Source organism: Alexandromys fortis, unplaced genomic scaffold (genome assembly GCF_014885135.2).
Source record: "Alexandromys fortis isolate MF-2015 unplaced genomic scaffold, M_Fortis_MF-2015_v1.1 scaffold_72, whole genome shotgun sequence".
NCBI classification, from domain to species: Eukaryota; Metazoa; Chordata; class Mammalia; order Rodentia; family Cricetidae; genus Alexandromys; species Alexandromys fortis.
Window position 1 is genome coordinate 7,438,906 of NW_026067969.1, and position 24,685 is coordinate 7,463,590.

At 51.1% G+C, this 24,685-nt stretch overlaps 1 protein-coding gene across 1 annotated transcript; it reads left to right on the forward strand.

Moving 5' to 3' along the window:
• The first annotated feature begins 462 nt into the window (after positions 1 to 462).
• Positions 463 to 14,975, forward strand: Prdm12 (PR/SET domain 12). Its single transcript, XM_050155401.1, has 5 exons — positions 463 to 685; positions 2,530 to 2,720; positions 4,120 to 4,275; positions 12,694 to 12,805; positions 14,557 to 14,975. Exons 1-5 carry the CDS (start codon positions 463 to 465, stop codon positions 14,973 to 14,975), a joined length of 1,101 nt encoding a protein of 366 aa, XP_050011358.1.
• The last annotated feature ends 9,710 nt before the right edge of the window (positions 14,976 to 24,685 follow it).

Genomic DNA, 24,685 nt, shown 5'->3' on the forward strand with positions numbered 1-24,685 from the left:
CAAGTCTGTCCTTCGACGTCAGGGGGTCATTAATAACCAATTAGGAGGGTCACTGCGGCTCCTATAAAGGAGCTGAGATTTTGCCAAGGGGAGGACGGTCCTGACTGGATGTGCAGGAGGCGAGTGGGCAACCGAGAGCCCTGGGTCGGTGTTTCTCGGCAGTCACTCACCTCCCACCCATCCCGCACCCCTCCTGGTACCCGCCCCCGTCTCCACCCGAGGATTTCCAGCCCTTTACCATCTTTGCAGATTTTGTGTACCTCCCGCTTGGTTCACTTTCCTCCCAGCCATCCCCCCCTTACCACTCACTCCCTAAAGCATCCTCCCCCCTGCTCCTCTCCCTCCTCCTCCCTCGTGTTGTGCGCACTCCTCTCCTCTCACTCCTGTGCTCCCTCTTCGTTGCCCACCTCTCTGAAGTCCACCCAGCCGTCCTTTCGCAGCGACGGTGAGCTCCTGGCGCCCATGATGGGCTCTGTGCTCCCAGCTGAGGCCCTGGTGCTCAAAACAGGGCTGAAGGCTCCGGGGCTGGCTTTGGCAGAGGTCATCACCTCCGACATTCTGCACAGTTTCTTATATGGCCGATGGCGCAATGTGTTAGGCGAACAGCTGCTGGAGGACAAGAGCCACCACGCCAGCCCAAAGACCGCCTTCACCGCTGAAGTCCTGGCGCAGTCCTTCTCAGGAGGTGAGTCGCGCCGTCGGGGCTCTTCTCCTTCCCTCTTCCTGTCTATCCCCAATTCTCAGGCTACCGGGCGCGGTGGCCAGATAGGGGACACTGGGTTTGGGGCTCCTGCCCCCAACCTGGATGCTTTCCCTGATCAGCGCACCTTAGTTTTTCCGTGGATCAAACCCTGGCTGCAACAGCCACACCGAAGCAGAGCGGAGGCAGCTAGGAACGCAGGGCGCTCTAGGACCAAATCCCAGCGACCTAGACGACCGACCTCGGTCAGCTAGGCTCTTCTGTGTCTTCTCTCCCCACCCTAGCCTCCACCCTGGAGGCTCTCGGTTTCCTGGCATTAAAAGCCTTACTGGGCGTGTAATAGCAGTTGACTCAAAAAGAACGGGTTTTAAATTCAGTTGGTTAACTTGGGCTTGACCCGCGAAAGTTCCCACTTTAAACCAAAAACTTTAAAAGACAGCCGGGGCAGGGGAAGGGGCGGAGGGCGGGCAGGCCAGGAGAGAAAAAGCCGAAGAGAGCGAGGAAGAGAAAGAGCGAGGAAAGTTCCTTTTCTTTAAGATGTCTCAAGTTCTTATTCCTCATTCGTCACCCCGCAAACAATATCTTTCCCCAGCGCTGGCGTCTCTGAGCGTCGCCCTCTCTTCCCCTTTAAGATTGCTGTTCCTCTCTTAATTTACCGTGAAGACTAATTCCATTTCCATTCACGCTATGTCAACCATCTAATCCTCCCTTTTTGTAAGGAGAATTCCTCGGCCCCTTTTAAACAAGTCCCCTCCGCATTGAGATACAATTTACTGCTACAGCTTTCTTCCAGGGCTAATGAATTTAGAATTAGCAATTTCTTTCGAATGGAGCCGAATGAATGCGATCACTTTAACAGCGTGACAAATTGCCGGCCGCTTCGCACTGGACACCGTTTAACCCCCCCTTTCAGCCGGCCGGCTCGCCGGGTATTTTCCCAGGTAGCTTAGAGGGGAACCTTGTAAGACAAGGAGGCCGCCCCTGTGCGCCTCGCCACTCCCACCCCTGCTGCAGAGGCCCCACCGGGGATCCTCTGGGAGCTAGGGACCACTGGTTCTTCCTCGCCCATTAAGGCGAATTCAGAGCTCGCCTGATCCGGGTGCCGGCCTCGCTGGCACTCTAGAACCTGGAGCAGAGTGGAACACCGGCGTGGCAGGGGGTGATGTCAGGAGAGCTGGGCTCAGTTTGCAGAAGCAAGTGTTTTTTTTCTGCGCGGGTGCAACCTTCCTTCCGAGCTGGGGATCTGTCCTCAGTGCTGACCACGATCGGGAGACACGGGAGACACGCAGTGAGCCCAGAGGCAGCAATTGAACATCCAGGAACAAGGCTGAGTGAAGAGTCCCCGGGTTGGACGTTACCTCTTCGCCAGACCCGGCCTCAGTTTCCCTGTCTGTAAACACAATGCGTTCGCACTGGTTCTTAGGCTTTTCCGCGATGGAAGGCGGTGAAGGCTGTGGATGTTTGCAGAATTAGTGTAAAGACTTGTAGAAATGAGCCCCAAGGACTGCTGAGACAGTTCGGCGGCAGAGCGCTACATGCTCAAGGCTTTGGGTTCGATCCGGAGTAACTCTCCGCCCAAAAAAGAAATAAATAAATCACGATGCACCGCTTACTTTTAGAAAGCACAGGGGGTCCTGGGTTGCAAAATAAGATTGAACCTCTGCACACAGGCCTATAGCGCGCTACTGGAGATATTCGCCCCTGTTGGGACTGCTTGTGCGCTGAGCAGGGAGAGCTGAGCAGGGAGAGCGTGTCCTGGATGAGAAGGGTAGGGCCTTCTCTGCGCAAATAGGACCGGGTTCCTAGAACACCACCTCCTCCCCCCGCAGAGGTGCAGAAGCTGTCCAGCCTGGTGCTGCCGGTGGAAGTGATCATCGCTCAGAGTTCCATCCCAGGCGAGGGCCTTGGCATCTTCTCCAAGACTTGGATCAAGGCAGGCACGGAGATGGGGCCCTTCACCGGCCGCGTCATTGCCCCGGAGCACGTGGATCTCTGCAAGAACAACAATCTGATGTGGGAGGTAGGCCGGAGCTTTGGAGACGGATTCAGGTGGACAAATGGGCTGGCTCCCTCGAGGGTTGTGTCCACCGGTGTCAGAAAAGAGCCCTATCTGGCCCGTAGCAGAGCTTCAGTTCTGAAGCTGTGGATGCTGTCCCTTTGAACACTCTCTAGGGTACCACTCTCCTGTCCTGTAGCTTTCTATGCCAATGGTTCTTTCTCTCTTGCCTGATTTGGAAAAATATCTGACCCTTTTGGCTTCCAAGCTTCCCAAGCAAGATTGTTAGCCACACTTCACCTGTGACAAGTGCTGAGATTCAAGGCGGCTGAGTGTGAGATTCAGGGGAGGTCTGGTGCAGAAGGGAAGAAGGGCTCTCTGGGCTTCTCCAAGCTACCCAGTTCTTTCCCTGGCCTTAGAGGCAGCAAGGGTGGGTCTCTGGCGCTGGCCTATGGTGAAGCATGGCTGGAGTAGAGGACAGCGGAAGCTGGGCGTTTCTTGAGAATAGCTTTCCCAATCCCAGGTCTGGTGGCATCCAAAATAACCATGGCTGACGGCTGAGTCAGCAGGCTTATTCCCCAGCCTGCGGGCTGTGAGCTCATCTCCTCAGCCCTATGGGTTATGATTCTCATTTTGCAGGAGGAAAAGGCTTCCATCTCTGGCTTTTGACTCTAACCCACCTCTGACAGTGTCAGATGCCAGGGACACACCCCTTAGGACAAAGTCAGCCCAGTTGTAGCCCTCCTCCATCGCTCACCCTTTCCCCAGACCTGCACAGGCACAGTAGCCAGATGGTACACCTACTACTCAACCCCATTGCGTCCCCTGCTGCCACCCTAGCAGCCCCACCTGGCAGGAGATCCGTGTGATACCTGCAGCTGTTCAGAGGAACTGGAGGGAGAGAGCAGAGAGATAACCCGAGGCCTTGCCTTCTCCCTCCTCTGGTACCTAGTGGGTGTCTTCCAGCCTTGGCCACATCAGGAACCTAGCGTGTGCTTTGAGCTCTGAGGACCCTTAGCTTCACATAAGGGCTTAGACCAGGCCAAGAGCCCCTGGCGAGCTAGATTTGCCTCTTAAGCACTTGTTCCCTCTTTGAGGTTCTGCACTAAACCTGGACAGGGAGCAGAAAAGCATGTCACCTGCTTAGGGATCTCATGAGGACATTTCTCTTCTGGGGGTAGAAGATCCTGGTCATAGTAAGCATGTGGGTCCCTGAAGACTGACTCCTTATTTGCCCCTTGCCCCAGACAAATCACGGTGCCCCCTAACCTCACTTTCCCGGATTGAACAGAATAGCTAACAAAAGCTTTAGCCACTTCCTGGAGCTGTTGGGAGAAAGGAGAATGTCAACAGATGGGTCTGGCCTGGGCCACACAGGCAGCACAGCCCTGTCTCACCCCACCACTGCTCCACTTGTGCCCAGGTATTCAACGAGGATGGCACAGTACGCTACTTCATCGATGCCAGCCAGGAAGACCACCGAAGCTGGATGACCTACATCAAGTGTGCCCGGAATGAGCAGGAGCAGAACCTGGAGGTGGTTCAGATTGGCACCAGCATCTTCTACAAGGCCATCGAGGTACGCACATATACTGTTACACAGGGACAGATGGAGACGTGTCACAGGGTGAGGAGTGTGCAAAAGCAGCTGTGTTCTGTGGCCAAAGAAGACAGAAGGACTTTGGTGCTGGCCCAACTGGCTCTGCCTGGGCTCAGAACTGAGGCTTGTGTGCTGTGATTGCCAGGAGTATGCCTTCCTTGTATGGGAAGCTTGTGATATAGCTGGGAGAAGATGGAGGTTGAACATGTGGTGAATATCTTGGATGCAGAGGAGAATGTGCAGGGGTTCAGAAGGTAGAATAATAAAGCAGAACACCAAGTGGAAGCAGACGGGGGCTGCACTTGGCTCTGATAAAGGACGTATGTCCATGGAGGTTTAGCTGTGTGTCATCTCTCATTCTGTAGACATGGGGCCAGTGGTGTGTGGCTCAGCAATAGCTCACTGTGTCAGGTCTCCCACATGCTGACCTTACACAAGGAGAATCTTGAGTTTATGAACACAGAAACCTGTCGTTGCTTGGTGGCCTAGAGCTCTGAACACCCCCCACCCAACGTGTTATTGAGGAAAGGCGTCTCAAGTTCAGACTCATTGAAGTTGCTCTCTAACCTCCAAGAGCAGCCAAGCCCCTGACCCGCCCCACTACCAAGGGACTTCCAAAACAAGTTAGCAAAAGTGCAAACTCTAGGAAAAGGCAGTGGGACAGCCCTGCTACCCCTCACAGCATTTAGACAACTTCCCACATCCGGGCCAGGGCAAGACACAGCCAAGCTGCATGCCAAGAGACCCTGTTCAAGGAATCCTGCTGTCGTGTCCCCATTCCCCCACCCTGCCTTGGCTACCACTGCTCCCTCCCTCACCACCTTCCCAGATGCCTTTAGCTTTTCTGTCTCTGCCCCCCTTTTCTCCCAAGGCCTTGGCCCTGGTTCCCCTTTTGTCCATTTTTAGAAGACTCCCACACATCATGTCCTCTAGCCTGTCCAGGCCTGCTAGCTTCTTGGACTTTAGTTTTATTGTTCCTGAATGACCAGATCTTTGGGACTTTAACAGGGGTGGTGGCAGAATAACCTTTACCTAGGTTTTGTATGGCCAGGGCCTGGGTCATAGCAGAACATTAGCCCAAGCAGGAAGCAGAGAGTAAGGAAAGACAGGCAGGTCTGCCCCTGGAGTTCGGAAATGCTAGGAGGGCTGAGGAGTGTCGGGTTAGTACCAGAGGTAGCTCAGGCAGGACCAGCATGACTCCTGTGGCCATCCAGCTGGATTGCTACCTTCTAGAATTGGCTTTTGGTGCAGCTGAATGCTCTCATAGCAAAGTACATCCTCTTGCGTTCTCACCCTTCTGGCTCTCTTACGCATACCTTCATACCCACATATACACACACCTGTACACACATATATACACAAACACACACTCATACATGCACAGATTTACACACACACACACACACACACATGCACATGGACACAGACACACGAGGCTGGCCAAGAATACCTATATCTTGTTGGCACTTGGGCTCAAAGCTGGAGCAAACAGATGGCCTGCATCCCATCATATCAGACACATTAGACTGATGGGAATCGAAGTCAGAGCAGGACATGTGAATGATATTTATCCAGAAGTATGATTTAGGGGACAAGGAGGGTAAGGAATTATTTCTAGAGAGGGATTGCAATTTGTATGATTAGGAGAAAAAGTTCATCTATGTTTATCAGAAATTTAAGTTTATGAAAGAATGGACCATACACATTCATCTTTGTGGCACACACATTATCCCACATATGATGTATCTGTCATACATGTGCTTCCCACATGAATCACAGTGTTGAGAGAGAACTATCCAGCTAAGAAGGGGCTGGTAAGTGAGGCGCAAGGAAACACAAAACAATTTCAAGTTACTTTAATTTAATTTTTTTTTTGGCCAGGTGGTAGTGGCATATGCTTTTAATCTCAGCACTTGAGAGGCAGAAGCAGGGTCTTACTAGGTAGCCCTAGCTGTCCTGGAACTCACCATGAAGACAGGCTGACCTCAAACTCACAGAGATCCACCCAGCTCATTCTCCAGAGTGCTGAGATCAAAGGCATTCACCACTCTATCTGGTTCAAAATTACTTTTCATAAATGAAGCTGGATACATGTTTTTCATAGCGACAATTCTCTCAACTCATTTTCTAACAATGTCAGAATTCTGCTTGTATTTTCGGGTATGACCAGACATATTTCTGCTCACCCAGGCGGCTCCTGGGAAGTCTTGAATAATCATCTGTTTGTTCTGTGTGTGTGTGAAGAGGGAGCTGTTAGCCAAGAGAGGGACCTTTGCCATGATCTGTTTACTTGGTTTTCCTGCCACTCACAAGCAGTATTTATATTTCATAACAGTAACCCATTGCTTGCCAAAACGGGGGGGGGGGAATGCCTCTCTTCAGTAGGAAGAATACTCGATTGCTGCTATAGAACATTCCACAAAGATAATGTTATGGATCACTTAAATGGAGACAGAGGTGATTGGGTTTGGAAACTCAGGCCAACACTCAAGTTCCGCTACAAATTCTGCATTCCAGGTTGGGGTGACTTGGGGAGTGGGCGTTCAGCCTTCTGGTTTTGCTTCTGCGTGGACACTAACTCAGTCCTGCCTCAGGGGCCTCAAACCACATTTCTTGGCAGCACCCAGCAGAAAACAAGGGTATACTAAATATTAATAATACATCTTTCTCTGGGTGATGGGTGTCCATAGGGACCCACCTCTTCCAGGAAAACAAAACTGACTCTCCAAGGAAGCAAGAGACCATGGCAAGGGAGGGCTTGAGGAGTCTGTTATCACACTAACCAAACACCCCCATCTGGGTGTTTTACACTGGGAAGAAACCTCCAGTCTCTCCTGCTTCTGCTTCACTGTATTGTATTGGCAAATGGTTGCCCTGAAATGTGGGCCTTCTCGTTTCTTCTAGTTTCGGGGCAGATGCATCTTTTATTTTTCTTAGGTCCTCATCTCTTTTCTCAACTCGGAGGACAAGCACCATTTTCCTTGTGACCTTGCTCGGTAGTGGCTCTGACGATTACCATCACTAGTGATCAGCACCACTAATGATGCTTCCCGGAGCACTTCTCACGCCCCGACACTACACCGACAGTATTTCCAAAGGACCTTAGCATCTTCTTGCTTTTGTAGTGGGGACTGAACCCAGTGCGTATTTTGCTTTTTCTCATGGTTCCATGGGCAGAACCCAGGGCCCTATACATAGCGAATAGGTCCTCTATTCCTGAGCCTCGTTACAGCTCCTGTCCCCATTTTAAGGATGAAGAAATGAAGGTCCAAGCTTGGGGAGACTCTGATTGGACGCCAGCCCATCTGCTGCAGAGCTAAAGTGTGGCTGGCCGTGCTGTGTGGCCTCCCGGCCAGCATATTCTTGTTGGGGCTCTATTAATTGTTGTGTCAGGACATCTGCGCACAATGGAAACGGATGATCATCCAGATGACACCGAGATGCTTCTGTGTCTCTCCGGGAAAGGGCAGTGTCAGAGCCTCCCGGGAGCGTGCTCAATGGGGTGTCATGAATTTGTATTAAGAAGGCAAACCTGAAAGCCTGTCATTGCCCTTTGTCGTTGAAATGGGCGGTAGGACTAGCGTTAAGGAGTGACTGTTAGGAACTAGCCACAGGGTCATGAGGCTTGACAGCAAGAATCAGGTAATGGGCCTGACAGAGAGGGTTTCACCAAATGGGGATCAGTTCCTTTGGGGACTGCTTGCTTCGTGGCATGTCCAGACCAGAAACTTGAGTGACCAGCTGATCTGGGTTCTCAGCCCTTCCAGTCTGGACCAGCTGCACTCAGTAGGAGCAGTGCCTGAGAGGCCTGCAGGGACTGTGGCCGTTCAATGCACTGATGCGCTCTGTGCACAGACTTTCAGGGTCTCAGAAAAGAGGGTGCAAGTTCTGGAGGATCCTGGGTTCCAACACGTCAGACACACATTCAGACACCCCCCAACACATGTCCACAGGCTTCACTTTTCAGGTTGAAAAAATTAATTTTAGTATTTAGTAAGTGGAGACCAGAGGCAGGGGGTTCCAGGTTCTCAAGGTCAAAGCAACACTTAGTCCTTTTTCTCTGTGAAGGGGACTTGGGGGCTGCTCATAGCCTGTCTGGGGATGTTTCATTCCCAGCTCCAGCGCATTCTCCTTAGTGGGTTTCCTTTCCTGAAAAGTCTTAGGATTGTTGCTCGTTTTCTTTTTTCAAGACAGGGTTTTTCTGTGCAGCCCTGGCTGTCCTGGAACTCGCTCTATAGAGCAGGCTGGCCTTGAACTTCTGAGTGCTGGGATTAAAGGTGTCTGTCACCATGCCTGGCTAATACAAGCTCATTTCTAAAGTAGATCTTGTTAAACCAAAAGTCATACAGTTTTTTTATATTTCTCTCTTAAAGCCTAAATCTTCATTCTTTTTTCAAAGTCTCAAAATGACTCGTTTTTGGGGAAACATTCCCAGAGGGGCAGAGGCAACCGCTGGCATCAGGTCAGAAGAGAGAGAAACTCACCATTTTGGTGAGTGGCGTCACTGGGGCACAGTTAGACCCATATTCCCATGGAGTTTCATTTATTTATTTATTTATTTGGTTTTTCGAGGCAGGGTTTCTCCGTTGCTTTGAAGCCTGTCCTGGAACTAGCTCTTGTAGACCAGGCTGGCCTCGAACTCACAAAGATCCACCTGCCTCTGCCTCCCAAGTGCTGGGATTAAAGGCATGCGCCACCACCGCCCGGCGAGTTTCATTTTTTTAAAGCTGATAAAAAATAAGTTTAGTATTTATTCATTAAATTTAAAAGTATTTATTTTATTATACTTGCAAGCATATTTTGCATGCATGTATGTATATGCACACAGGTGTGCCTGTAGTCCTTGGAGGCCAGGAGAGGGTGTTAGATCCTTGGAACCGGGAATCACTGATGGTTATGTGTTACCGCACAAGTCCCCTGGAAGAGCAGCAAGTGCTTTTAACTGCCGAGTCGCTATTCTCGGACCTACTTATTTATTTTGGAGGCACACAGTCTCACGTAGCCCAGGCTAGTCTTGAGACCAGCCATTCACTATCTAGAAGAAGATCTCTTGAACTTATGATCTCCTGCCTCTACCCCCTCAGCGCTGGGTTTACAGGCTCGAAGGGAGTTGAGCTCCAAACCCAGAGCTTCATACGCCCCAGGTAAGCACTCCACCTACTGAGGCATGCCCCCAGCCCCATGCCTGTGCTTAGTCCCAGGTGAACTTTCACCCAACAATGGCCCTGGGCCTTATTACAGTGGCTCAAAGTGCCCAGATGCTGCTAGTTCCTCTGGGGATTTGGCAAGCTAGGAAAACAGTGAGCGAGCAGCAATTCCACAGCTTTGTAGTACAGCAGGCTTTGTGTCTGTGGTCCTGTCTCCCAGCAGCTCTCAGGGAGGCCTGTAAAATAGGGATGGCTGTGCTCTACCATAGAGAGAACTGAGGCCAAGAGACATGCTTGTGTGCTTGGCGGGTACAGAGCCCGAGTGGTCCCAACAGCCCCGACTCCAGGACTGAGCAGGGCCCTCTGTAGCTGTCTCCTACAGCGTGTATGCAGGTGACCTAGAGGCCGCCTTCGAGGGATACACAAGTCAGTCACACAGGGACCTGGGGACGCGAGATCCGTCTTGAACAGCAGTCTCTTTCCGAATCCATATCTTTAAAAGCAAACAAAAACCCTCAATCAATATTTAAATACTCGAATTCCATCATCCGCATCTTTGAGGGCTCCACAGACCTTTCTTCCCTCCTCTTCATGGAGAGGCCTCCAGCTCTGGCCCTCGGTCTTGGATGGTTTGGATGGTGACCATGACGGTGAGGAGACGCTGAAGGACTTAGGCTCTAGGGTCAGGTTCCAAGCTGCCTGTTATCTTTGAGACCCTGTGTCATCTTCCTTGTGTTTAGTAAGGCTCGTACTTGTTTTCCATATTTAACCTCCCCAGTGGAACTGGCCACATGCACGCTCCTGGGCTGCTGTGAGGCCAGGGGCTATGGGTTGGTGTGAAGGGACGTGGTGACATTAGGCTGAGTCTCTGTAGGGAAACAGCAGTCAAGACACCCGTAGCTTCCTGGCCTCCCCTCCTGTCACAGCTCGCTCTCCTTTTGGAGACTGGTGGATGGTCTGGGGACTCTTGTGGGTTCCCTCCATGGAAGGTGGACCCGACACTCTCTGGCTCACATGGAAGGGGAGAAACTCTCCCTGACCACTACTCTGGGGTGGCTCCAGACACTCAAGGGTGGAATGCCATGTGATTTTTCTTTGTGTGTACATGTGTATATTCTTATTTTGTGTATGTATGCTTGTATTGTGTGTGTATATGCTTGTGGTTTTGTGTATGTTTTTTTGCGTTGTGTGTGTATATGCTTGTGTTGTGTTGTGTGTGTATAGGTTTGTGTTCTTCTGTGTGTATGTTTGTGTTGTGTGTGTGTTTGCTTGTGTTTTGTTGTATGTATATGCTTATGTTGTGTGTGCATGTGTATATATATTTGTGTCGTGTATATGAGTATGGTGTATGCTTGTGTTGTATGGTGTGTGTATACTGTGTTGTGTGTATGTACTAGTGTGTGGAAACCAGACATCAACCTCAGGCACTATTGCCCAGACACCTTGTTTCTTGAGACAAGATCTCTCGCTGGCTCACGGCCTGGCAATTAGTCTAGACTGGCTGGCCAGCAAACTCTAGGGATCCGTCTCCACTGGGATTATAAGTGTACACCACCAAGCCTAACTTTTCCAGACAGGCCCTCATGGGCTTACAAGGCAAATATTTCCTAACTGGGCTATCTCCCCAGTCCTCCCTCATACGGTCTCCTGTGCTTCCGCTAAAAGAGAAGCCAATAAGGACCAAGGCAAAGTTGTTAGGCGCTGTCTGGAGTTTCCCTGGACAATTCACACAGTGACCTCCAGTATCTATGGTCAGCGTTATGGAGGGCCAGGCCGGCCTCTGGAGAGAGACAGGTTGTCTCTCTGTTTGAACCTCTTGGCTGAGGTCCAGAGAGCAGGTCCCTTGGATAGTCGCCGTCATGTCATCATTCTCTTAAGAGCAGCAAAGTCTGGCTGGTCATGAGCTCTGGGTTTCTTTCTTTTTTTCCTCTTTTCTTTTCTTTTTCTCTGTGTATCCTTGACTGCTCTGGAACTCACTCCGTAGACAGGCTAACTCCAAACTCATAGAGATCCACCTGCCTCTGCCTCTGCCTCTGCCTCTGCCTCTGCCTCTGCCTCTGCCTCTGCCTCTGCCTCTGAAATGTTGGTATGAAATCCATGCGCTCCTACCACCGGGCTGCTCTGGGTTTCTTGATGACGGGCCTAGGGCATGGCGAAGCATTTTGTTTAAGGCTGTGCGGTGTTTCCAGAGGTGTAGGTGTTTGTCAATCTTAAGGTTTCTTTTTTAGCACCTGTCACACGCATTGAGTCCTGCAGCGAGCCCTGTGCTGGGAAGAGAACCATGTGTGACTCCATGCTGCCTCAGGCGCTTGGGATAAGAGCTACTTCTGGAATATTATCAGACGGGGCGAAGCCACAGGGTACCCCACAGTCCACACTCCTTAGAAACATCTGGCTCAGTCTGATGGCCCTGAAAGCTGGCTGACTCTTTTAGGTTTTCTGCTTGTCAGTTTACTCCTCTTCCTTTGGAGACAGTTTCATGTGTTCTCAAGATGTCTACATGGTCAGGAAGGACCTTGAACTCCTGACGGTCCTGCCTCCAGCCCGAGTACTGGGGATGGCACTGACTACCAGGACTGTTTCACACAGAGCTGGGGATCTAGTCCAGGCCTTTGTGTGTGATAAGCAAGCCTTCTAGCAACTGAGCTATTTTCCACCCCTGAGCTTTTTCTTTGGTTTTCTTGTGGTATGGTGAGTTTGCACCATGGCAGCAGCCTGCCTCTGCTGCCAGTTACGTCATCACCCGTCGCCAGGTGCTTTAACGTTATCAGCTGTGTAGCATGTGCACCCCTTAAAAGTGCCCCCCCAGGCACAGCTCACTCTCTTGCCTCTCTTCTTTCTTCCCTGTCTGTCTGCTTGCCTCTCTCATGTCCCCACTCTGACATGGCCTTTCACTCTCTCCCTCCCCCTCTCCTCGTAATCCTCTTGCACTAACTCTGTTGCGTGTGGTATGTTTGCTTATTGGCCCCACTGAATGGTACCCTCTTCACCTTTCTTTTTTATTTGTCATTACAGTTATCGATATGGATCCTTTTGTGTGAAGCTAGGACAGAAATGATAAAATGACCTGAGCAAAGAGAGGAAGACCGAGGGGACAATGTCCTGGGGCCTTCAATAGCTATACAGCGTGTCTGGGATAGCTCAGTGGGATAGCCCAGCTTCGACTTTCTCAGGGCTGGGTGTGCAGAGACCCCTGACTCCTGCTGGCAGCTGCCACCTCCTTGACCTCCTTTTGCTTCTCTCCCTGCAGATGATCCCTCCGGACCAGGAGCTGCTGGTGTGGTACGGAAATTCCTATAACACCTTCCTGGGCATCCCTGGTGTGCCAGGCCTGGAAGAGGAGCAGAAGAAAAACAAGCATGGTAGGTATTCCCCCGTGGGGTCATGGTGACAATGATCAAGGAGGGGAGTGCTAGGGGACAGGGAACCTTCTGGTCTCTGAGGACCCTGCTTCAACCTCCAGTGGCATTATACACATGGGATCTACTGGTCAAATAAGGCCACTTCTTCCAGAGCAGCTGGCACAGGCTGAGTACAGAAAAGGCAGTCTTGCTTTCTGGACCAGATTGGTTGTCGGAAGGCAGAGATGGGCAAACTCCAGAAAGGTGACGGGGTGTCTGGAGTGCTGGACAGAACAGCAGGACCATGTATGGTGTCGAGACTGGTTTTGTGCCTCAGCTTCCTCATCTGGAAAGAGAAGGCCTAGGGTGAAGGCATCTCTGTGTCCCCTCTTAGCTCTGTCCAGGTCCTAGTGTAGGGCCTGGCATCAAGCAGCTGTATGGCTTGTGTTCTGAAGAGGTATAGCAGGCAGAATGAGCCCGTGTGTCTTGAGATGGCTCATCACAGTAGAAGCCACTGGCTCAAGACCCGCGTCCTTTTTAGTACTGAGATATCTGGATTCCTTCAGTATGAATGAAACCTTTCAGGGCTCTACAAAACATTTTTTTTTAAGGTAGTGTGTGTCGTGTATCCCAGGCTGGCCTCCCAACTCATTCTGTAGCTAAGGGTGACCTTGAACTTGATTCTCCTGCCTCCACTTCCAATGTTGAGATCAAAGGAGTGTGTCATTATGCCCTATTATTAATTTGTTCATTTCTTTGTTTTTAAGAGAAGCAAGCCAGGCATGCTAGTGCACACCTTTACTCCTAGCACTCTGGAGGCAGAGGCAGGCAGCTCTCTGAGTTCAAGGCCAGCCTGGTCTACAGAGCAAGTTACACAGGGAAACCCTGTCTAAAAATATGGCAAAAAAAAAAAGAAGAAAGAAAGAGAGAGAGAGAGAGAAAGGGAAGAAAGAGCAGCCCAAGGATCACGGGCTAGTGTCTACAGAGCACTGACTTCCCTGAGTGCTCGTTGCCTCCACTTGGAATGAGAAAATGGGTAGTTTTCCTAGGTACACTGAGTCCTCCGTGAATGTTTGTGAAGCGAATGGATGAGAGGGCTTTTTAGGGTCGCCATAGTTGCAATCCTTTATGTGTAGCCTTAGGACCCAGGCATTTCTTACATTCAAATTAAACATAGGGAAAATTTTTCCGTTGACATTAGTTTGTGAGTTTCTAATAAACTCGCAAAATCCTACTAGCCCCTAGTGGTCCTACGAGACCTTTAAACAAAAAACTTCATTTTTACATTTTACATATTTTGTGTGCATCTAGGCATGCCTGCCAATGCGTGCATGTGGAGGTTAGAGGCCACTAGTGGGAGTCAGTTCTATCCTTCACCACGTGGGTCCACGGAAGAATTCTGGTCACCAGGCTCCAACTACCCCACCTGACTCACCCGCCTTTTGCTTTGTGAGACAGGGTCTCTCTGTACATAGTCCTGGCTGGTCTGGAACTCAGAGATCCGTTTGCCTCTACCTACCCGTTTTTCAGATGAGAAAGCTAAGGTTTCCTGGGGCCATGTCACCAAGTTCTCCCAAGTTGGGTCCTGGTGCAATGTAACTGATATCAGACCACAGTCACGGCCCCGCGGCGCCCTCGGGGCTGTGTGGCCCACTATCTTCAAGGGAGTGAGCACACGGGGACGGGGAGCAGCCGGCGTGGGTGCTAATCGGGCTGCTCTCTTTCCCTCCCGCCTGCGCCGTGGGTCCCGCGTTCTGCCCGCGCGCTGCCAGAGGACTTCCACCCGGCGGACTCCGCGACCGGCACCGCGGGCCGCATGCGCTGCGTCATCTGCCACCGAGGTTTCAACTCCCGCAGCAACCTGCGCTCGCACATGCGCATCCACACGCTGGACAAGCCCTTCGTGTGCCGCTTCTGCAACCGCCGCTTCAGCCAGTCGTCCACGCTGCGCAACCACGTGCGCCTGCACACGGGCGAGCGCCCCTATAAGTGCCAGGTGTGCCAGAGCGCCTACTCGCAGCTGGCCGGCCTGCGCGCGCACCAGAAGAGCGCGCGCCACCGGCCGCCCAGCGCCGCGCTGCAGGCACACTCGCCCGCACTGCCCGCGCCCCACGCGCACGCGCCCGCGCTCGCCGCCGCCGCCGCCGCCGCAGCAGCCGCGGCGCACCACCTGCCGGCCATGGTGCTGTGAGCACCGCGCACGCGCCCCACGCGCACGCGCCTCCCCGCCGCCGCTGCGGTGGACCTGACCCCCACGTCGGGCGCCGCCGAGGCGCCTGCTACCCGGAACCCACTTCTGATACATCTCGCAGAGGAAGATGCCGAGGGGCGACGTCCTCTGGCCAGGCCACCCGGCTGGTGTGGCTGCCCTGTGGCCTCTTCTTGGGAGCAGGTCCACACGTCCGGTCCCAACCCGGAGTCTCCCTACTGCAGGACCGCGCCCCCACGCGAACATCTCTCTCGTGGATGACAGGAGAGGGACAGACGATCTCCAAAGAGAGCTTAGTACTTGGGAGTGGAAGGGAAAGCCACCTCCTTGGTCCTGGGTGGGCCGTGCCCATCTCTGCCCCCTTGGAATGGTGTCTTGATGTGTCGCGAGTGGAGAAAACTTCGGTGACACTTGCCAGCGATTTGGGCTGAAAGGCTAGATTAGCACAGACCGGAGAGACCTGCTCGTCCTGGTCCCTGCTTTCTCCATCAGGCTTCTTTCCCCAGTACCCGGCTCCCAGGGAAGGACAGACGCCAATATGCTCTGAAGTGTGCTGGGCAAACTGATAGTGAAGACACAAGGAATATTCACCATAGCCCCTGGGCAAGACCCTGTCCCTTTTGGAGCCTCAGTTTCCCCATCTGTAGAACGCGGGAGTTAGACCAGGTAGACCCCTCTTAAGCTCTGCTGTCTTCGAGCTTAGGAATGGAGAGGCACCCTCAACCCTATTAAGCATCCAAACAAGAGACTGATCGACCGTACAGGGCCGTCTGAAGCTGAGGTTGGCTTCTCTGTCTAGAAAGCCCTCTGAGGCGCTCGGGTGGCCCAGGGTTCGTCCCCATATGCCCACACTGCCACGCGCCCCTGTCCACGCCTTTGCCTGCTCCGACCGTGGGCGCCCTCTGGTGTCACCTCAAACCTTGTCATTTACCAGAATCATCCCCCCCATCCCCCCCCCAACACACTCCTTCCGCACACCGGGGCGTTTGTAAAATTAAAAACAAAACACAAGACTATAATAATATTAACAAAAGTATAAAATGTATAGAGTTTTCAAAAAAGTGTGTTCTACTCCCAGAAAATGGTCACTTTAACTTTGTAAATGTTTATCTAAGATGATATTTACGAAACTGTGATATATATTATTTGATTGTATATGTACAACTGTAAATACATTTGTACTTCTCTTGTATTCTAAAATAAAAATTACTTGGAACATGTATCATTTGGCCCCTGAATTGGTGCACACTCCTGAGACTTTTGGAAACACAGAAAGTGGGGAAAGGATGGAAATGGCTGGAGGCGCTGTTCCTCTACTGCTAAAATCCACTGCTGTGCCCTCTGTAAGGAAAATCCGGTCCCTAAGAGAAGCCACGGTGCCGAGCGTGTGGAACCCAGAAGGAGCAGGAGAGAATTCTCGTGGTTTACCTGGCTATAGTACAGGTTCCCCAAGGTATAATTTACTCGCCTATACTTAGAAGTTTTTGTTCTCATGACCAACTTGGAGAAGTTTCAGGAGGCGGGGGCGGGGAGGGGGTACCAGGATCACCAAGCAATTCACCACACCCATTTCCAGGTTCAGTGTCCTATACTGGGACAGCAGTAACAAAAACAACTTAAGGAAGACTATCTCGGTAGAAGGTATACTACACAAAGGCAGGGAAGTTAAAACAGCAGGAGCCTCAAGCAGCTGGTCACCTCCAGAAGAGAGCAAAGAAGGAAGGCGTTGTCGCTTGGTCCCTTCCTCCATCCAGGATCTGGGTCAGGGAGCAGTCCCGTCTGCAGGAAGCTGGTCCTTCTGCCTCCATTAATGCTCATAGTGATCCCCCACAGGCATGCTCAGCTGCCCTTCTCCCAGGTGATTCTGGATCCTGTCAGGTTGTCAGCACTAACAAACCTTAATGAAGGTCACAGAGCAGGAAGGTGCCGGAGCCAGACTTCCAAGAAATCTTTAAACAGCAAGCTATTTCGCTCTCTGTAGGCAACGCTGTTGGGCTCCAGAACCCACCTGGTGGCAATGTACTGCAGTTGCAGCCACAGGTGCCTCAGGCCTGGGCACAGGCTTTTGCAGAGGTGTGAAAACGGCCTGGCCACTGGGATGCAAAGATAAAGGAATGTGGACTGTGATCCCGAGGAGTTTGCACACCAGGAGGAGGTCTGCATGGAAATGCTTCACACCTTACACCCCCAGCAGAAACCTCCAGCCCTTCTCCAAGAGCACAACCCCCTACAAAGGCATGCACTTTTGTCTGTGAACTAGTCCCATGGTTAGACACTCGAACCTGTGCATCCTGAGAGTGTTCCCCACACACTGATGAGCTGAGTCCCCTCTCCCCTTTCCAAGTGCCCTTTTATTTGATGTCCGTGTGAACCATGTGCCGGTGTCATTCAGCCAAGGAGCAGCAAGGCAGGGTCTCAGCTCAGGTGTCTGACCTCAAGGTCATGATCCTGACGGTCAGGCCACAGTATAGCGGTCAGCTTGCAAATTCAGTCCAAAGGGCTTAGTTCACATTCCACAAGGACACAATGTACTTTGACTTTGTATTGATTTTGACCTCTGGTTTTTGTGGGGTTTGTGCCCATCCCCCTCCGGGCTTCAGAGAGCATCATTGACCTTTCTCCCTCCAAACCCATCCTATACTCCCCTAACTTCAGCTCTCTTGAATGGAGAACCAGAACCCAGGGTGTTCCCTTTAAACTGGCTTCTTGGGATGCATCTGTTGGAGAGCAGAGAAGGTAGTAGACAGAGGCTGGCATCGTTGGAACCCAGGACCTGCGTGTGATTGGCCAAGCACTCAGTCGCTAAATAACACCCACCCTACCATGTGTCTTAAAACTATGAAACCCATGTAATTATTCTAGTACCTTGTATATTTCCTAGGGCAATTTCTAGGTTCTGCTATGTTGCCTGTGAATGAAAACATTTTTCATTTCTTCCCTTATAATTGGTTTTGTTTATTTATTATTATTACTTATTTATTTATTTTGGCTTTTCAAGACAGGGCTTTTCTGTGTAGCCCTGGCTGTCTTGGAACTTACCCTGTAGACCAAGCTGGTTTTGAAATCACAGAGATCCTCCTGCCTCTGCCTTCTGAGTGCTGGGATTAAAGGTGTGTGCCACCATGCCTGGCTAAAAGAAAGAATTTAACTGGGGCTTGTTGACAGTTGTAGAGGTTATTCCCTGATCATTGTGATGGGAAATAGACAGGCATGGTGCCTGGAGCTGAGAGCTTTACATCCTGACCCACAGGCAGCAGGCAGAGCGAGACCATGGGCCTGGTGTGGGCTTTAAAAACCTCATAGCAGGGCAGTGATGGCACAGGCCTTTAATCCCAGCACTCGAGAGGTAGAGGCAGGCAGATCTCAGTGAGTTTGAGGCCAGCCTGGTCTACAAGAGCTAGCTCCAGGTCAGGCTCTAAAAACCTCCAAAGCTCACTTTCAGTGACACACCTCTGCCAACAAGGCCATACCTCTTAATCCTTCCCAAACAGTTCATCAGTCATCAGCTGGGGACCAGGCACTCAAATCTAAGCCTATGGGAGGGACATTCTCATTCACACCACCACATGCTTCCAGAATGTTTTTATTTTTTTGGTTGTAGAATGCTTTTTATTGCTTTCTTTCTTTTTCTGTGTTTTTTTTTTTTTTTTTTTTCGAGACAGGGTTTCTCTATGGTTTTTGGAGCCTGTCCTGGAACTAGCTCTTGTAGACCAGGCTGGTCTTGAACTCAGAGATCCGCCTGCCTCTGCCTCCCTAGTGCTGGGATTAAAGGCGTGCGCCACCACTGCCTGGCCCTTTTTCTGGTTTTTGAGACAGTGTCTTCTTTATATCTCATGCTAGTGTTAAACTCACTATATAGCCCAGGCTGGCTTTGAACTCAAAACAATCCCCCTGCCTCAGCTGAGGAGAATGTCACATGTCACCAAGCACTGCATGTTCTCTCTGCAGGAACCAGCTTTGGTGTTAGGTAAGCGTTCCCCTCCTTTCATTTTCATAGCAACAGGACCAAGCCTCAAGGGCACACACACAGGATAACTTTAATCACTCCCAAGCTGACCCGTATTCTATTTTTTCTTGTTCAGGAACCTAGTAGCTGATGATTCTAGATAGAGGGCGATGGTCTGAGTCTGAAATCCCACTCAGCCATTTACTAGCTGTGTGATTTGAGGCAATGAACAAACAACTCTGTGCCTCAGGCTCCTCACATGGAACTGGGGGTGATACTTAGCTCTAAGGAGCATACTAGGTAACAACTATAAACAAACACAGTACATGGGTGTGTGCCTGGTACATAGAAGGCACTCAGCAGATACAAGGATGTCTTTGGCGGGTGAGTGGGGTTGTACCCTAGCACATTCTCCAGAAAGCATGCTTTACTCTCTCTGTCAACCCTTGCCTAGACTCTACTCTCAGATCTCCTGAACTAGAGGAGCAGATACCGAGTGAGCCTCGGAGCTGGACTGCTGGGACACAAGTCTGTGCATGGGTGTAGAAAGTTCCCGACAACAGTTGGCAAGTTGCCATGCCTGACTACTTCCTTACGTCATGGCCGTCTCAAGGGAGTCTGGTTTCTTCCATGTTCCTTCAGAGCTTCAGAAGCAAGAATTCCAGGAGGGTAGGGGAGGCTGCATGGGCTGTCCTGGCTGGGCTTTTGCTAACCCAGAGGCATTTCTGACATATTCCTCTAGAGAGGCAGGCCCAGGCCCAGCACATACAAGGAGAGGGACTGAAGAACTCTGGAACTGTGATGTTCATGGTCCTGCTTAAAAACACCGAGGAAAGCTAAGATGGGGGCTAGGTGGATGAGATGGTTCGGCAGCAACAGGTTTACATACAAGCTGACAATTTGAGTTCAGTTCCCAGGAATCTCTCCAGATGGCTGGAGAGAACAGACTTCCTGGTGTCGTCTTCTGATCTCTACACATGCACATGTATGTACATGTGCCATGCTACATACACAATAGTACACACACACACACAACATGGGGGCCATTTCCAATGTTTTCAGAGAAATAGTACTTTGATGTACATCCTCGGGTAGAAATTTCTGCACACCTCTGCTTGGAAAAGGAATCCAGCCTCTTTGTCATTTTAGTGGACCACAAAGTGAAGTCAGTGTGAAGGTGAGAATCAGTCCAAGAGTTCCCAGGCTCCAGCTCCCGATGCCTCTCTTCACACTTCTCCAGATGTTGGCCATTTTCTTCTGGAAGCCATGCATCCACTCATCCCCACATTCCATGTCCATGGTTCCCTCACTTCAAGACTTACTCAAATGCCACCGCCATCCAGTGGGTCTCTCTGGGCCTCCCTCCCTGCTCCTTCTACTGTCTCTGAGCATCTCAGTATTCTGATTACTGGGATATCAAGGGACTCAGGTCTGGGGTCCCCTAGCACCTAGTGGCTGTCTGTTGGATATGTTTATCTATTTATTCAGCAGATATCTATTGCTTTTCCCCTGCTGAGACCTGAGTTGCACAGAAGTGGAGATTCGGCTCCTTTCAAGATTTGGCATCCATGCAGTTGCCTGGGATCTGATCAGCCATCTTGGACCACAGTGACCAGGGGCCATGCCAAATCTGGGGCATACAGATCTAAATGGCACGTACTGTTATCCGGTGTCATGGTGACATCTGCAGCCAGGGCTGCAACTGGAGGCCATGTCCTACTGCAACCAGGATCTGGGTCATGACTGTGGTCTTGTTGCCATTAGACCAGGAGGATTCCTAGGGTCTGAGCTGCCACCCAGGGCCATGTTGGTGTCTAAGGGCTAGGCTACTGTTAGGGCCATGTCATTTGGGTGGCCTGCGTTGCCACGTGGGACCATGCTAACAACTAGACCCAGGTTGCTGCTGAGGACCATGTCTGGGTCCATGGTCCTGCTGCAGCTGGGGTTTGTGTTGAAATCCATGGCCCATGTGACCACCAGGAGCCACATGGAAGCCTGGGGTCTGGGACACAACCTATGGCCTTATTGGAAGGCAAGGCTGCTGCCAGGGTCATACAGACCTGAGCAGCCTATGCTACCACCTGCATCCGTGGTGCTGTCCAAACTCAAGCTGTTGCTGAGGGCTATGTCTGGGTCCATTGTTGGGAGCTGTGAACCCCCCAGATCCTGAATTTCTGGTAAACAACTTGTAATGCTTGCAGCTGCTCTGAGCACGAGACCCTAAGGAGACCCTGATGGTAGGGGAGTGGTTTCTGGTGGGTTTGGCTAGGGCATGGCTATTAGTTAAGGATCCCTATATAAGCTGCCCCTGGACACAATAAAGGGGGCATTCTTGCACAGTCTCTGTCTGTGGGTTTTTGTGTGTTTCAATCTCCAAACCATTGCCCAATTCATGAACTGTATGGTAGCGCATAGAGCACAGACGGGCGTGGTGCGCTACAGTCCATGGCCCCATAGCAACCAGAGTTTGTGTAGATGTCCATGGCTCCTGTAGCCACGAGGGCCATTCAGATTCCCAGAGTCAGGGCCACTACCTGGGTCATGTTGGTGTCTGAGGACTGCGCTGCAACCAGGGCCATGCCTGTCTTGGTGGCCTGTGTCTTGGTGGTCTGCACAGTCACCTGGGGGCATAATGATTTCCAGACCCGGGCTGCTTCCAAGGACCATTTCTGGGTCTGTGCTGAAATCTGTGGCCGATGTTGACCCTGAAGGTTGTGAGAATGCCTGATGTCAGGTCAGTTACCTGAATCTATGTTAGTGACCTAGGCACACGCTGCAGCTGGGCCATGCAGATATGAGTGGCCTACCTGATACCATGGTGATGTCCAGGCCTGAGCTGCAGCCATGGGTCTGTGGCCCTACTGCAGCCAGGGTCTGTGTTGATGTCTGAGGTTCCCTGTTACCATGGAAGACCATGTCGATGCCTGAGATCTGGGGTCATGTTAGTGTCTGAGGGCCACACTGCCACTGGGGCTGTGCCAATCTGAGTGGCCTGTGCTGCCACCTGGGACAATGGTGACATCCAGACCCAGCTGCTGCAGAGGACCATGTCTGGGTTCATGGTCCCGTAGCAGCTGTGGTCTGTGTTGCCACCAAAGGTTACATGGAAGCTCAGGGTCAGGGCCACAACCTGGCCTTGGTGTCAGGGGGCAGTGCTGCCAACAGACCCTGACCTCAGTAGTCTGAGCTTCTCTCTAGAGCCAGGATGTTGTCTGGGTCCAAACACTGCTGAAGGCCATGTCTGGGCCTATGGTCCTGTTGCAGCGGGGGTCTGTGTTGATGTTTGTGATCCATGTCACCTCAGGGACCCATGGGAACCATGTGTGATGGAATCACAGGGCTATGCTGAGCTGGCCCTGCCCTTTGCTGGCCCTGGGACAGCTGGTTCTGCCCCTTGCTAGACACTGCAGCAAGAGAGTTGTTCAAGCCCCTCATGGGAGAGCTGTCCCCCACCTCCCACCCCTTACTACAGGCAAAGAGAGTTGACCCCGATGACTTGTGCGGGGAGCTGGCTCCTCCTCTCCTAGCCTGAGGGTCACAGCCTGACCACCCCACCCCATGGCCTGAACTGACCAACTCAACTGCCACTCAGACCCACAGCTGGGCCTAAAGTTGGCCCATCCTGACATCTACCCCACCTAGGACCTGCTGGAGCTTGTGAAGGGACCAGTCCTTCACATGACTCCAGGAGGCCTCAGAGTATCTGAGTGAAGATTTGGTGAGGGTCTGGCAATGATGGTGTACCAGAAACCGAGGCCTTGAACCAGACCAATGACTCATTGCAATGAACATTTGTAAAACTGATTGGACAAAAGGGTAGATTGTGTGATACACCAAGGCTCCCAATGCCACCAGGACAAATGAAGAAGTAAAAGATGGAAGAGCTAAGCGGGTTTTTGTTGTTATTATTTTGTTTTTGCTTTTGCTTGTTTTTGTTTGCTTGTTTTTTTTTTTAATTTCCCTTGGGGGTGCTGTATAGTGAAGATATAGAGGGACTGGGAGATGAACAGAATTGGGTTGCATGATGTGAAATTCCCAAAGATTTAATAAAAATTATACTAAATAAATTAAAAATAAAGAATTAGCTTCAGCCAGGCATAGTGGCACAGGACGACTTTAATCCCAGCTCTCAGGAAGTAGAGGCAGATGGATCTCTGAGTTTAAGGCCAGCCTGGTCTACAGAGTGAGTTCAAGGACAGCTAAGACTACACAGAGAAACCCTGTCTCAACACCTCCCTCCCAAAAAAAGATTTGGGCTTACTCATAATTCAGCCACTACCACAGCCAAGAAAGGCCCTGGTGCTGGAGGTGTAATGCATGAGGCTCTGAAGTCTGTCCTTATGCACGATGCATAGCAGATGGTATACAAGAAGCAAGCTGCCAAAGCCTGAGACAAGCACCAAGCCCGTCTTTGTGTGCTTGCATCCAATCGGGATAAGCCTCTGTATGTCAAGTTAGTGGGGGAACTCTGTGCTAAGTACAAAATAGGCTTAATTAAGGTTGATGACAACAAGAAACTAGGGGGATGGGTAGGCCTCTGTAAAACTGATCGAGAGGGGAAGCCACGTAAAGTGATTGGTTGTGGTTGTGTAGGGGTTAAGGGTTGCGACAAAGAATCTCAGGCCAAGGGTGTCATTCAAATGCAAGGAATGAGTAAGTAATATTTTTGTTCTGAGCTGGAGAGATGACTCTTCCAGAGGTCCTGAGTTCAATTTCCAGCAACTATATGCTGGCTCACAACCATCTGTAATGAGATCTAGTGCCATCTTCTGGCCTGCAAGCAGAATACTGTATACATGACAAATAAATAAAATTTTAAAAAATAAATTTAAAAAAGATTTTTGTCTCAAAAACAAAACAAAGCAAGTATGTATTAAAGACTGTTCCAAGGGTTCCCAGCATTTGCTTTGATCAAATATTGTAAGACATGAAGTGCTGGCAGCCATGACAATGACCATAAGAAGAGAAGCAGGTATTGCTCACAGGTCACAGAAATAGGATCTGGGACCACATGGAGAAGCATTAGGGTCAGCCAGCAGACAGGAGGAGTTAGTATGGCCAAGGGGATTTTGTTTGTTTGTTTGTTTTTTCGAGATGGGGTCATACTATGTAGCTCTGGCTGCCTTGAAACGCACAGAGATCTGCCTGAAAGATGTGCCTCACTACGCCAGGCTTTCTTTTCTTTAGTTTACATGTGTATAGGTACTCATGCATGTGAATTTGTATGCTCAGGTGTACATGCACATGTGTGTGCCAGCAGGGAAAGTGCCTGACCTGCAGCTGGGATGCATGTGTGCCAGTGGATGGAGCACCTGACCTGCAGCTGGGATGCATATGTGCCAGTGGGGAGAGCACCTGGCCTGCAGCTGGGATGCATGTGTGTCCATAGGAGAGCACCTGGCCTGCACCTGGGACACATGTGTGTCAGTGGGGAGAGCACCTGGTCTGCAGCTGGGATGCATGTGTGCCAGTGCATAGAGCACCTGGCCTACAGCTGGGACACATGTGTGCCAGTGGATAGAGCACCTGGTCTGCACCTGGGACACGTGTGTCAGTAGGAGAGCACCTGGCCTGCAGCTGGGATGCATGTGTGCCAGTGCGGAGAGTGCTTGTCTAACACCCCCAGCACTGAGCAAAGGGAGTGTGCTGTAATCCCAGTTGGGAAGTGGAGGTTGGAGAATCAGAAGTCCAAGTTTATGGATACATGAGACCCTGTCTTCAAGCAAACAGACAAACAATTACCAAA